At 44.3% G+C, this 14,681-nt stretch overlaps 1 protein-coding gene across 4 annotated transcripts in view; it reads left to right on the top strand.

Annotated features, from left to right (window-relative positions):
• Cpxm2 (carboxypeptidase X 2 (M14 family)) overlaps positions 1-14,681 on the top strand; it is a 122,079-nt gene that overhangs the window by 45,131 nt on the left and 62,267 nt on the right. For 3 of the 4 annotated variants that reach the window (XM_006508034.4, NM_018867.5, XM_006508033.4), the window contains exon 4: positions 3,213-3,352. The exons of the other annotated variant lie outside the window; for it this stretch is intronic. In XM_006508034.4, coding sequence (XP_006508097.1) covers positions 3,213-3,352 — 140 coding nt within the window. The remainder of the gene's footprint in view (positions 1-3,212; positions 3,353-14,681) is intronic. 4 annotated transcript variants of the gene reach the window in all.

Here is a 14,681-nt window from a genome sequence, read left to right as displayed (position 1 = left end):
TGATATCCTCCAGATACATCCATTTGTCCAAGAATTTCATAAATTCATTGCTTTTAATAGCTGAGTAGTACTCCATTGTGTAAATATACCACATTTTCTGTCTCCATTCTTTGGTTGAGGGACATCTGGGTTCTTTCCAGCTTCTGGCTATTATAAATAAGGCTGCTATGAACATAGTGGAGCATGTGTTCTCATTGCCAGTTGGAACTTCTTCTGGGGATATGCCCAGGAGAGGTATTGCTGGGTCTTCCAGTAGTATTATGTCCAATTTTCTGAGGTACCTCCAGACTGACTTCCAGAGTGGTTGTACAAGCTTGCAATACCACCAGCAATGGAGGGGTGTTTCTCTTTCTCCACATCCTCGCCTGCATTTGCTGCCACCTGAATTTTTTATCTTAGCCATTCTTACTGGTGTGAGGTGGAATCTCAAGGTTGTTTTGATTTGCATTTCCCTGATGATTAAGGATGTTGAACATTTTTTCAGGTGCTTCTCAGCCATTTGGTATTTCCTCAGTTGAGAATTCTTTGTTTAGCTCTATACCCCATTTTTAATGGGGTTATTTGAATTTCTGGAGTCCAGCTTCTTGAGTTCTTTATATATATTGGATATTAGTCCCCTATCAGATTTAGGATTGGTAAAAATCCTTTCCCAATCTGTTGGTGGCCTTTTTGTCTTATTGACAGTGTCTTTTGCCTTACAGAAGCTTTGCAATTTTATGAGGTCCCATTTGTCAATTCTTGATCTTACAGCACAAGTCATTGCTGTTCTGTTTAGGAATTTTTCCCATGCCCATATCTTTGAGGCTTTTCCCCACTTTCTCCTCTATTAACTTCAGTGTCTCTGGTTTTATGTGGAGGTCTTTGATCCACCAGGTTTCTTAAGGATTAACCTACATCGGTACCTGGGGCCACTGGAAACACAGTGAAGAGCAAACTTTTCCTGATGATTTTAGGCGACAGATCCTACATAGCAACCACCATCACCTGTGTATCACTGAGGCCATCTGGACCTTGCTTCTTAGGTAGTTTAAAGCTTGCTTTCTGAGGAATATTGACTTAGAGTTTCTGAGACCGACAGTCACTTGTGATGGCAGTGCCTGCTGAAGACAGTGTGTTTGTTGTCCATATTCTATTGTTTGCCTCAAAGGTCCTGGAGGGTAGTGTCAGAAATCATTATGCATGCATGGACCAAGTTTGGTCCCAACAGGAGGCTGCTCGGACGCCTGATTTTTGTCAGTTTGTCACACACCTAGACATACCTTGGAAGAGGAAGTCTTAAGAGAGAATATCCCTCTAGAAGATTAGTCTGTAGTTAAGCAGGCAGGGCATTTTCTTGATAAATTGCTGCTGTAGAAGGGCCCAGCCTTTTGAGGATGGTTTCAGCTGCAGACAGGTGGGCCTGAGCTGTAGAAGAAATTGGGCCGAGCAAGCTCTAAGGAGCAAGCTCGTAAGCAGCACCTCTTCATGGTCTCTGCTTCAGTTCTGGCTTCCAGGTTCCTGCCTTGACTTCTTGCCTTGCCTTCCCTCAGTGATGGAGTATAACCTGAGAGCTGTAAGATGAAGTAAACACCTTTCTCCCAAGTTGCTTTTTGGTTATTGTGCTTTATCCTAGCAATAGAAACCCTAACTAAGACAGTTGTGTTAGCTCACGTTGTAATGAGTGTAGGGCTCTGGGATTGTTGGCCCAGCTATATACATAGCTATACCCTGAACTTCATATTCTGTTGCTCATTAAAAGCCAGACTGTCCCTAAAATTCACTAAAAAGTAATCAAAAATAAAGAGGATGGAAGACATAGAGATGATGGGCTGATCTATTATTATTTTTAAACAATTCACTTTACTTTTATATATGTATGTATGTATGTATGTATGTATGTATGTATGTATGTGGTGGAAATGTGCACAGGGTTGTAGGTACCAGTGGAATCCAGAAGAAGGCATCAGACCCTTTGGAACTGGAGTTACATGAAGTTGTGTTGCAGCTCACAACTGCCCAATAAGGGTTGCAGGAACCCAATTCTGGTCCTCTGCAGGAGTAGCCAGTGCTTTTTAACACTGAGCTGTCTCTTCAGCCTGGGATGAATCATACTTTCTGTTATCCAGCTACAACCATATAAAGTAGTCACTTAAAAATAAAACAGAATTCAGGCAGGCTGAGCCTTAGTAAATTGGAAGGCTTCACTTCATTCAAACGTCTCTAATTAAACATATTAAAAATGATGTCAAGGAATTATCTCTTTAAATGGTGAGACTGCAGCGATAATTTCAGAGCAGCAATTTGACCTACCTTGGAAATGCAAATATACAATGTTTTATCCATACTAGTGAGCAAAAAAATGAACACATCAAACAAGTTCTTGATAGGCAGATACTCACTAGTAAGTACTTATGTTTTGGGGCCAGCTCCACGCTGCTCCTCTTTGTGGGGAGTCTCTGTATGGTCTCAGGGACTCAGCTGAACTGTCCTTAAATGCTCCCAAGGCAGTTCGCTCATCAGAGTCCCTGAATAGTACCTGCCTCCTTGTTCTTGTTACTGTGTATCTCTTGCTGCCTGGGTGGTGAGGTTCCCCAGCACCTGGTGTGTGGGCGGCTGGATGCGTTACTTTTCTCATTGCTGGAACAAAATACCTGATTAAAGCATCTTAAAGAAGAAATTCTTTATTTTGTTTCATGGCTTGAGGGTTCAGTTCATCAAGGTGGGAAAGCATGGTAGCAGGAGTGTGAGGCAGCTGGTCACACTGTGTCCGTTGTGAGGAGGAAGACAGACATGAGTGCCGGTACCCCATACTCTTTCCTTTTCATACTGTCTGGGACCCGAGCCCCGACACAGTGCTGCCCACATGCAGGGTGGATCTTCTGATCCCCAGTTAACCTGAATTAGAAGCTCCCTCACAGACAAGCCCAGAATTTTGTCCAGTAGTTCATTGTAGATTGTGTCAAGCTGCCAATGGTACCCATCATGGTAAGTACATAGGAGATGGGGTTTCATGTGTTGACTGAATAAGTAATAGGAACTCATTAAATTTAGTCTTTCACATATGCCAAGAAGAAGACATGCTATACCAAGATAGTCTCACCTCCTTCCCATGGTTTAGAATAAGGAGTCTGTGGTACAGTAGTTTTTCTTCTCTTGTCCTCTCCGTCTCAAGAAAAGATGTCTTAGTCATCTTCAATCCAAGGTCTTTCTGAACACCAATTTCTTCTTTCCAGGCAGGCATTAATGAAAATGACTTTTACGATGGGGCTTGGTGTGCTGGTAGGAACGACTTGCATCAGTGGATCGAAGTGGATGCCCGGCGCCTGACCAAGTTCACAGGGGTCATTACCCAAGGAAGGAACTCTCTCTGGCTGTAAGTGGGTCAGCACCTGTGCCTGACAGGCTCTGTCTTACACCTATCAGTTGAAGGGAGACTGCAGAGCAGTACCTGATGAAGGGTGACTAAAAGGTGGCCAAGGCTGAAAGGACACCTCCTCTTATGCAGGGAAAGGGCAGGACCCACTGAGAAAGGAAGATGAGGTGGTCAGGGGTGCAGTCATAGATGAGCTCTGAGGCATGTGGCTAGGATCTTTTGGATCCCGACAGATTATTGGTATCTGGACAGGAGGGTTAAACTCAGCCTTAGCTAAGAACTCTCAGCAAGCAGTGAGCACAAGGTCTTGGGAGGAGAGAGGAAGAACCATCCAGACTCTGGGAGAAGGACTAGAAGTCTTGTCAGGTTCTCAAACAAATGGCCACTTGAGGTGTGTTTTAAGTGAGGAACAAACCAGCTCAGAGATCAGGGGATGAGACTGTTTCTCCGTCTTGAATTTAGGAATAGAGTTGTGGCAGTAACAAAGGTGGTCTGATGGCGACCCCGAGAGGTGGTAATAGCCTCTCCATACCCTCCATCTCCGCTGGGATGTAGCTCAGTTGGTAGAGTGTGTGCTTAGCATGTGTGGGTCCCTGGGGTCTATCTCCAGCACTGAGTAAAGCAGATGATGTCATGCACTCCTATAATCAGGCAGGAAGATCAGTTCAAGGTCAGCTTTACTGCCTGTATTCTTTACTTCCCTATTGCTATGCTAAAACCAAGACCAAGTCAGGAAGGAGGTGTATTGAGGCTTACCGTTCCAAGGGAAAAGGGTCATTACAGGAGGCATGGCAACTGGATCATCGAGCCGAGAGCTCATATTCTGTATCACAAGCAGAAAGCAGAGACTGAAGTGTGAAAGGCGTGAGGCTTTGAAGCCTCAAATCCAGTGAGTAGTGACAGATTCCTCCAGCAAAGCCCTGTCTTTTAGATTCCCATGGACAGCACCACCTCCAGGGAACCTAGTGTTCAAATGCCAGAGGCTATGGGGGCATGCTCACACAATCCTCCACAGCTATAAAGGCTATGGGGGCATGCTCATACAATCCTCCACAGCTATAGAGTTCAAGGTCAAGCTGGGCTACACGAGACCCTGCCTCAAAATAAAGAGCAGGAGAGAACAGAAGAGAGCCTATGTCTCACTGTGTCATTCCACTGTGGAACTCTAGTCTTCTGAAAGAGGAAGGGGATTCTGGCACATGCTGTATGAGAAGGAGCCTTGGGTGCATGCTGATAAATACAATAATAAATGAAAAAAAAAGGTGGATATCAGATGATTCTGCTCAGACAAGGACCTAGAGTAATCAGATCCATAGAGACTGAAACAGGATGGCGACTGTTAGGACCTGGGAGGAGAACAATGGTGAGTTAATATTTGTAAGCAAAAAGCTGAAGTTCCGGATGGGGACACCTCCTGGACATGGGTGGTGGTGATGATGGCAAGTCAGGGCAGGTGGCCTGGGAGCCATAGGGCTGCACACTTATCAAGGCAGTATGAGAAATCCTGTGTCATGCATATTTTATAAAAATATTATGTGCTTATTCTTATTATAAATGCAATATTTAACATCCAGAAACATTAACACACACACACACACACACACACACACACACACACACACACACACACACATCAGGGTAGCTACGGAGATGAACGGCTCTGACCTTGGGTCCTGTGCATGCAGTGGGGTCTTATCAGGTCTCAGGGAGGTCAACAGGATACTAGTTATTTTTGAATTTAAATGAGAAATCTTCAGGTTCCACTATACCTGTCCACACTGAGAAGCCAAGAACACCAACATTAGAAAACTGGTTGTGTTGTATGACACCATTAAGATCCCTTCCTCCTCTTAGCTCCTGCCCCTTCACACTGCTGCAATCCAAAGTTCCATTTCTTGGCATCTTTCAATATTGATCAATCATGTAAAATCAAAGTATGGCTTTCTGATGAGGCTGTCAATGTCAGAAGGGCAAGGGCCAAGGATAAGCTCCATGTTGCTGGCTGAGGGACGCCAGAGGGAGTCTTTTCAGAGAAGTCTACTCTGATGAAGACAGGACTCATGACTTGGTTGCAAAAAAAAAAAAAATGTTAGGAGTCTCTACTATGTAGAATTGGAATTTATTCAAAAGAGATGCGAATATAGGCTTAAGCAGGGAGCGCTTGGATTTAGAGAGGGGCACTCAGAGAAAGGATAATACACAACCAAGTGTTAAGTGTAAGCTTCTCAAGAAAGAATAACAAATGTGTGTCTTTATAGCAGCCATATGCATTGGTGGCTTCTAAAGTAGTTCAATTTCCAAGGATAGCCAAGGAACTTTCCAGGAGACTTTAAGGTTGTTCCTGGTTTATACTGGATGATTACATTGTATCACCAGTCAAGAAATAAAGAGTGATGAGTGCTTGCTGCTGCTCAGTTTCCTTTCTCCATTTACACTCTCTAGGATCCCAGTCTAGGGGATGGTGCCACCCACAGTGGGCAGGTTTTTCCACTTCAATTAACACAGTCAAGATAACCTCCCAGAAGCATGTCCAAAGGCCCATCTCCCAGATGTCTCTAGATCCTGTCAAGTTGACAATTAACACTAACCATCACAGAGACTAATTTTCATTTTGAAAGTGGCCAACATTAATAACTAAACTGGGATAAGACTTGACATCTGTACTCACAGTTAATCACTTGTCATTGTTCCTAACCTTGCATTTTTCTGGTATAGACACGTTTCAGATTCTCTATTATTGGTTTCTGTCTTTGTTACTGAGGCCATGCCTGTCATTTGGGGGACCTGTCCAGTACAGGCACCTGTTTGATGCCCATCAAATGCTTCCCTAATAAATAAGCAACATTAAATCAATAATAACCATATTTTTATGTGGCAATAATTGTCTGACAGTGACTCATCTCCTGCTTTTCTCTGTATTTTTTTAGTAAAAAGATAATATTGTAATATCTAATATTGTCTTAAAGTATTACCCATGATCCCACCATTTTTATACCAACAGATTTTCCTATATACTGCATATCATACCAATTATGTTGTTTTTGACTTAGTATATTACATTTTCATGCTGTGACTCAGATTTCATAATGATTATTTTTAATGGCCTGTGATGTACTCAGCCATGCCTCCATCATGTCCCAATTTCTTGCTTTCTTTTTCATATTGAGAGAAGAATTTTATGCTTACCCCTCCTTCTTTATTTGAATTATATCCCCCAAGTAAATACTTTTCAGAGCTGGGATATTTCACGCAGTTTGACAACATTTGATTATTTTTTGCTTTTTTTTTTTTTCAGGACTACACTTTATTTACTTGGCTTTTCAGGGGCAATTATGCGTACATTCATGCATGCCAATGTTTGTTCTGAACTATGTGGGTTTTCTCCTCCTTAATGGCATATTATCACATGACAGCTATTTTTACTACTTGGATTCTGAAAGGCTTTTAGGGAGGAGGGCTTGGAAGCTGGGTTGCTCAAGGGAGAATGGGAAGTTGTGAAGAAAAGACTGGTGTGAAGTAATCAATAAGGAATGAGAGCAGGGGATTGATGATTATGCCTGGCTATTAACCTGTCTGGCCACTGTCATTACAGATGAAGTCGGTCGGTTATTATAGGGTTAGGAAAAAAGAGATTGGAATAAGTACAGTGCTCCCGTTTCTTCTTAACTAGAAACACAAGGGGAATAAGCAAGACATCACAGATGGAACACCATCATCTCTCAGGGGCATTTAAGGGGGGAGGTGAGAGATAGAATTACCCTTAAGAGTCTGATTTTTCTTAATGTCTAAATTTATTTCAAGTCAAATTATTGCTCAGGGATAATGAGATCAAGAAATCTGATGGGTGTCAGTGTACTGGGCCTCCTGGAATAGTTCTGTCTCCACCAAGGGCCAACAGGAAGTAGAAGGGTGGTATGCTTCAGTATCTGAGCTGTTCCTTCACCAGGGCACGAATAATGTGGAAGGCAATTGAATCTGTTGCAAATGGTAAAACAAACAAACAAACAAACACAAACACACACATGTCCATGTTAGACAGTGTAAATACTTGCAGTGAAGATGACAGTACACATCCTTTTCTCTCTCCCCTGACTCCTGACAACATATTGTTTCTGGAACGAAAACGTTTTAGGTTTCTGTCTTTCTCTTTAGCAGTTACTGAGAGCATTGCTGATAGTGGCCATGCCCTGGTATTTGGGGGAAGCAGGCACCTATTCAATGCTCAACAAATCACTCCCTAAAAAAATGAATGTGATTAAATCAACAGAGGTTCATTTACCTTGACTAGTAATGAGTTAATTAATCTGGGGCTACAAATGACTGAGAGAAGGCATACACTAGAATGAGGAAATGGAGAGAAAGGCAGGAGAGAGAAGGCTGAGTTGTAACAGACTTCTAGAGATGAGTGACTCCCACCCTAAAATCATGGCATGCCTCTAGTTCCTCATGGTTATGCAGAGTCCCTTCTTTGGACCTCAGTTTTCCGACCTCTACAATGGATTGGCTACTCTCTATCTCATACAGATGTAAGTGTGTGTGTGTGTGTGTGTGTGTGTGTGTGTGTGTGTGTGTGTGTATGGGATTGTAAGCAATTATACTAGAATATTTAAAACTTACACAGCACATAGTAAGAGCTTAATAGAAAAGAATTTTCATCCTCTCATTTTCTGTGTTTCTCTAGAACAATTTATTTCTAGTTTTATTTTTAGCCATGGTTCCTTCTCCCAAATACAATATTTATTGGAAGCACTAGGAAGTGATAAGCAGGCGAGACCGCTCTGTGTGGTTCTAAGAGGGGGAACATTGCTTGCTTGGTCCTCTGTCCTCCTCAAGTGTCTCTGTATTAGGCATCCTGGTTACTTGATATGCCCCATGCAGGTTACACTCTGCCCACTTCCTCACATGTTAACTGCTATTCTGCAGACCTAGGCAGACATGGGATTCAGATCAAACAAGCAAAGCTAGATCTGGGATCAGAGTTTACCTTTTCCAATCAGGTGTGAAAGAGGGCTGCACTTGAGTAGGTAAGATTTCAGACACAGAAGAAAGGAATTTCCAGCTCCAGAAAGGAGTTTGCCAGGTAGATGTTGCTGTTTTGCACTCGGGGATGTGGCTCACTTGGTAGAGTGCTGGCCTAGCATGAAGGAAGCCCTGGGTTGGATCCCCAGCAGTGCAGGAAAAATTGGGTATGCTGGTGCACACCTGTTTTCTGAGCACTCTAAAAGTAGAAACAAGAGAATCTGGAGCCTACATAGTACATTGAGCCATCCTGGGCTACACAACAGCTTGCCTCAAAAACAAGAAAACAAAACAAAATCAGCCAACCCTCTTACCTACCAACCAACCAACCAAACAAACAAACAAAACCCAGCTTCTTGGTATGTGAAGGGAGAAAGCACTTTACAAATGTATATTTCAGATTATTATGGTGGATATGAAAAGAGAATCACCATCATCAACAACAACAAAAGTTGTTTGGAAAAAATGCTATGATGAAACCCAATACTTTGTATACTAAAGACACAAAACTTTTTTAAATACTAGGAAAAGACTTTTTAAAATGCTTTTCCGTTATAGGACTGGCATAGTTGGTATTTTAAAATGAACATCTTTAATATTTTGTTTGTGGCATCCCCTGTGTATTTATTAGTTAATTCATATGGCATTTATTGAGTGCTCTGTACTAAGAATAAGATTGTAAATGAAAGCAAGACTTGATCCTGCCTTTAGGGAGAAGTCTAGTAGGAGAATCCAGTATGCTATGGGGACTTCAAGAGAAGGCAGAGGCCGTACTGACCTGAGGTGGAGCTCCCATTGGACCTGTGGCAGGGCTGAGTTGAGGATGATGCCTGAGGTCCTAAGGCACGGCTGCCACATCCCCCCAGTAATTCACATTCGAGCTGATGACAAAGTCTGCAATTTCAGTTTTAATAATTCTTTCAACTAATTTGGGCTATCTGGAGTTATAAAATATAATTGTTGTAATGATTTTGAGTAATTTATATTTTTCAGCAATATAAATTATCATTCCTCACTGCATTGCCATTTAGTGAAATGTTAGTGCCCCAATAGAAACCAATCTTTCATTTCCCTAATGACAGAAAGTATATTAGACATGTGAGTGTTGCAATTATAACCACCGTGATGATTGAAAAGTTAATTACTCTGCTGAGGTGAGTCAGTGCTTCTAAGGACTTGGAAGAAATGCAGACAATTTTTAAAAACCAAATGTTTTGCACTTTAACTGTTTAATAGGGAAAACCATCTGTTTTTTGTTTTTTATTTTATTTTTTTAAGTAAGGCAGTAACTTGAGCACCGGGTTTGTGTTTGTAAGATATTGTGGGGAGAGGATGAAGAGAACTAAGGAAGGTTGACCAGTTGGCTGAATTTGGAGCAAAAAGTCAAGATTGTTAGTAAGACAAATAGAGAACTCGACTTGTAAGCCAGGCCTTGTGTCCAGGAATACAAAGATTTGACATGGCTGTGCACATCACTAAGAAGTTAGCATGACATTTGGAATGGGATATCTTTGCAGAGATTCAGGGCGCTAGTTTCTTTGAGAAAAATGAGGTACCCAAGTCACAAGGAAGGTAGGATCAGACAGACAAGTTATTACTTCCTTTATGGTCACACTTTGGTCTTGAAGTGAATAGGATTTGTGATAAACAACTACATCAGTGCACAAAGGGTTCTGGGATGCTGTGAGGCTGACAGGAGGTAGAGAGATCACCCTGGAAAGGACTAAGGTCTCCTGCAAGGATCCAGGTGAGGGAACAACTGGTTTTTACAGCTTTGGAGGAGGATTCTCTGCATAGAGTGAGTATGGCAGGTTTGTGGACTGGAACTTAAAAAAATGCAAGGTCAATGTTGGGCAAAAACCTAGGGAGTTTTTCTACTCAGCCTCAGAAAGGGCTCAGTGGATGTTAAGAACACCGACTTCTCATTATTCCTTGGGCTGTCTTGGTGGTTTGTATGTAGGGAATGTGGTAGCTGATGGTAGTTGCACTGCAGATGTTCAAGGGCACTGAGGTGGTGCTGCTAGTATACACACACTGTGCTAAGAGGGGATGAATTGGAAATTGAAGGGTAGTGCTAGTGGTACATGGATTCAAGTCAGTGGTCAGGTTCAAGGGCACACTGCGGGAATGCCAGGCTTAAGAAGTGTTGAGGCTTGTCTGGGGACCAGTGGGGTTAGAGAGTGAGCAAAAGGGAAGACAGAGTGGGGAATAAGTCTGAGAATCTTGAGGCTGCAAAGCTGACCACTTCCATATTCCCTGCAGGCAAAGAGTGTTCAGGGTGAGATGGACAGGGCGAGTTGATGGGACAAGTAAAGGACAGTCTAGTCACACCAGAGGGAAAAGTGAAGGTGGTAGAAACAGCAGTTAAAGAGTGACTGGAATAAAGGCTCGTTCCACGGGGGCAGGGGGGAAGCAGAAACCCCAACTGCTCAGTGTCTCATTTCCACAGTGCAGTGTTCAGCTGGTGCCCCCTCCCTCTTCTCCCAGTGGTACCCAGCTTTCTACACTCTGGGGACCAACCAGTCCAACCTTCACCACGGTCACCTTATCCCTACTCAGTATGTGTGGGACGCATAGATAGAACAGTTTGCCAGAGCTCAGAGGGAGGAGACACCAGAGCCCTGCACTCAGGGAGGGGGAAGGGAGCCTGGAGGCCCCAGAAGGGAAGAACTGTGGGAGGCTTCATCAATCATCTTGTCTCTTTGGGAGATAGGGAGGGCGGTGTGTTTTCAGAACATATCATGCCATGTCTTGTCCTTGCCTAATGGGGAGATGAGATGTCAGGCACCTGTGGGGTCCTGGGGAGAGAATTTCCACGCTCCTTTCTAACTTCTTGGAGAACTGTCAGTTTAGTTTCTGAGCAGGGGAGTTTGGGATGATCTTGAAGGGTTTTGATGAAAACACTGTCAAGTTCAAGTTCAAGGTGAGGCGGTCTTTCCTTCACCCTGTGCTTTGTCTGTTTTATGTATGCAGAGGGAACTGTTTAAAACCAAACAGAGATTTCACAGATGCCTCCCACGCTTCCTCCTTGGGTTTCTGGGTGTCAGCGACTAAGGAATGAACTCTCAGAATGGTGACATGTCTGAAGTCAAACAACTGTAGAGCTGGCTTCTGGGATGGAAGTTCACCACGCTGTTTTCAAGGTCTCCTTGCCAGGGTCGCTGCTCCTTGGGACACCCTCGAGGCAATGGCTGATACCCTTGCCTTTTCCCATTTCTGTTTCTCGGTGGGAAAGACCTCTTTGCAGCAGACCCTCTTCCTTGTTGCATTAGACACTTGCTCTATTGCTGCCACAAAACCAAAAGCCACTTAAGAAAGGAAAGATCTATTTTGGCTCAAGTTTATGGTCCATCATGATGAGGAAGAGGCAATTGCGGGAGCTTGTGCAGTCTAAGATCTCAGTCCATGGAACGATGCCACCCACGTGGAACATGGTTCTTCCCACCTCAATTAACCTAATCTAGAAAATCCCTCATAGGGATTACAGAGCCTTGTCTTGGATTCTGTTAAGTTGATGATCGATATTAATGACCACATCTGGTGAGCTGATGTTCTGCCTCACAAAGCCTGTTGGATTAGCTCCCTCTGTCCATATGTGTTTACTTCATGGTGCTTGCTCTCCTCCTAGACCAGAAGTTCCCATTTTTTTTTTGCTCCATAGATAGATCAAGCAGGCTACCTCCGTAGGGCCTGCACACTTGATGCCCTCTCTGCAGGGAGAGTGAGACCACTTTGCTTTCTTTTGCCAGCTTTTGAAGCCAACCTCGGTCTCTGTGTGTTCACTTGACTGTCTTCCTGCTCATGTGTTTGTGCTGCACTGATGTTACTCCTGGGGCCCAAGCAGGCTCATTTGCCCTGAAATCTCCAGTGTTAGGTCTAGGGTGGGTCTCTGTAACTGGCCTCTCTCATCCCTCCCTTCTCCAGAGGCTAAACAGGGCCAGAGTATGTCTAGCATAGGGGGCTAAGCCACAGGGTGGAGACAGGCTGCACCCACTTGGAAAGAAACTCTGGTTCATTGCCGATGTCCTGACTCGGATTAGAAATGACAAGCGAAGTCTTAGGATGGCAAGTCTGTTTCCCAATACAGCAGTGGAAGGTGGAAGCCTTTGGGAAGTGATTGGCTTATGAGGGCTTTGACCTCATCCATGGATTAATCCATCGGTGGGTTTTTGACTTGGGAGCTGTGAGGGGTCACTGGATGTGTGCTGTGCTTTGCCCCTTCCTCCACCCCTGCTTTGCATCTTCCAGGACATGAGTAGCTTTGCTCTGCCCCTCTCAGACAGGATGCATTGCACTATCACAGGCCTGGAAACAATAGAAATAAGGAAGCATATAGGCTGAACCCTCTGGAACCATGAGCCAAAATAAGTCTCTGCTCCTTACATGCATTTTTCTCTCGTCACAGCCACACAAAATGTGTGGACATAGACCTATCCCAGATTCCAGAGGGAGACTGGCATTCCTGGCTCCGTGTCCTTGGACACATTCCTGAGACTTTCTGTGCCTCCTTTTTCCACTCATCAAGTGTGACACTAGTACATACCACTGGCACGAGGATTGAAGGAACTGGTGAGGTTATCCTGGGCATACATACAGTAAGCAGCCCACTGTTGCTGTTGCTTTCTTAGGACTCTGTCCCTCTTGTAGAGGGTCCTCGGACTGTGGCAGCTCCACCCATCACTCTCTCAGCACATGCATATTGCTCAGCTGGATGTGTGTCCCATGCAATGCAGTAAGAACTCCAATCACACTCCCAACATGTAGCAAAGACCTCAAAAGTTGGCACTGCTCTTGCCACAGTGGCTACTTCTCACCTGTCCTGCCTCTGGGTCTCTTTCCCATCCACCCAGAACTAGACCCTCCAGTATCCCAGCACCTACGCACAGTACCTAGAAAAGATGCAACAGATAGCAAAGAAGCTGAGTCTGACCTTTTGCCCTATGTCTGCTTTTGGGTGGGGTACATTTGGTAGTTTGGGAATTTCTTTAAATAACAGTGTATAGGCACCTAAACTGAGACTCTGAGCACTTTGCCTGTGCCCCCTCATGTGGTGCCCACTGACCCATTGAACGGATGAAGAGACTGAGCTGTAGAAAGCCAGAGGAGCTGGCCTAACCTGCCTGTCTTGTAAGGGAATGTTTGCCCTCTTTCATCTTGCTTCCTCCACCTCTTGTCTCTGCACCAGTGCCCCTCATTACCCCTCATTTGTTCTTGTGTCATGAGGCTTGTGGGAGTGTAGAGAGAGGGACTGTGCCATATACTTCACTGAAGGTTTCTAAGGCTGGACCTGAGACCTTGCCCAAAAGGGGCCACTATTTTAGCTATTTTTAAATCAGAAGGAAGACAAAATAGGGTAAAAGAAACACTTAGCGTTATATATAGTTGGCTTTATATTAACTAGGTTGTAAGATCCCAGTTTTACAGAGAAAGGGAAATTATCCATAGGGAATAACCCTCCTCCAACCCATCTTCCTCTGCATAGAACCTGTGACTAAGCAAGTTTCCAGGACAACGTGCCAGGTGGGAATGAGGTTGTCACTCAGCTCTACTTACCATGGGGCACTACCCTGGGTTGTTTGACTGGGGCCAGGATAATTGCTAGAGTCTGTGTCTGCCCAACAGGGAAGAAGAAGCCAAAGGCAGACATATAGCTCCCAGGCAAAGAACTCCCTGCTGCCAGATATGCAGGATGGGGCTGTGAGCAAGCACAGACATGGGTTAGCAAGGACATGGAGACCTTCTCTTTCAGCCAACAACAGGAACTCAGCCCCACTGACACCTTGACTTTAGGACTTCTGGCCTCCAGAGCAGATACACTCCTGTTATTTAAACTAGTGGTTTTGTAGCATCAGCAGAAAACCAAAGGTGCTACCATTCAGAGGTCCTAGGGCCAGTAGAGGCCCTTCAGTGGCCAGCCCAGCTCTGGTGGTTTGCTGTCTGCAGCATTCTGGGCCATGATAGAGCCTCCAGCTGCGAGTGGAGCTGGCCAGACATCCGGCTAGGGCAGCACCAGACAACATCTCCGTTTTCCAGCATCCACAAGGGCCATTTCTTTGATCTCTTTTCTTCTGATCCTTCAAGTGGGGATTCCAGATTTGGGGGTCCTTGTCTATTTTCTTCTTGTGCCTTTAGCTCCTTGCTGTGGGTCTTGCTGCTTCACCCGCTACCCAAATGTATTGACTCCTTGTCCCAAAGTAGTGTTCCTCTGTTGTCTCCCCATGGGCAAGTTAACAAGATCACGGGAAGTGCATCGTACTTGGAAGTTTATGGCATTCGACTTGCATTCTCACAAAGCTGTGGTCACCCAGTC

This window comes from Mus musculus, chromosome 7 (genome assembly GCF_000001635.26).
Source record: "Mus musculus strain C57BL/6J chromosome 7, GRCm38.p6 C57BL/6J".
In the NCBI taxonomy this organism is placed as follows: Eukaryota; Metazoa; Chordata; class Mammalia; order Rodentia; family Muridae; genus Mus; species Mus musculus.
The sequence above is the reverse complement of the archived record's forward strand: the minus strand, read 5'-3'. Positions and strand labels throughout refer to the sequence as shown.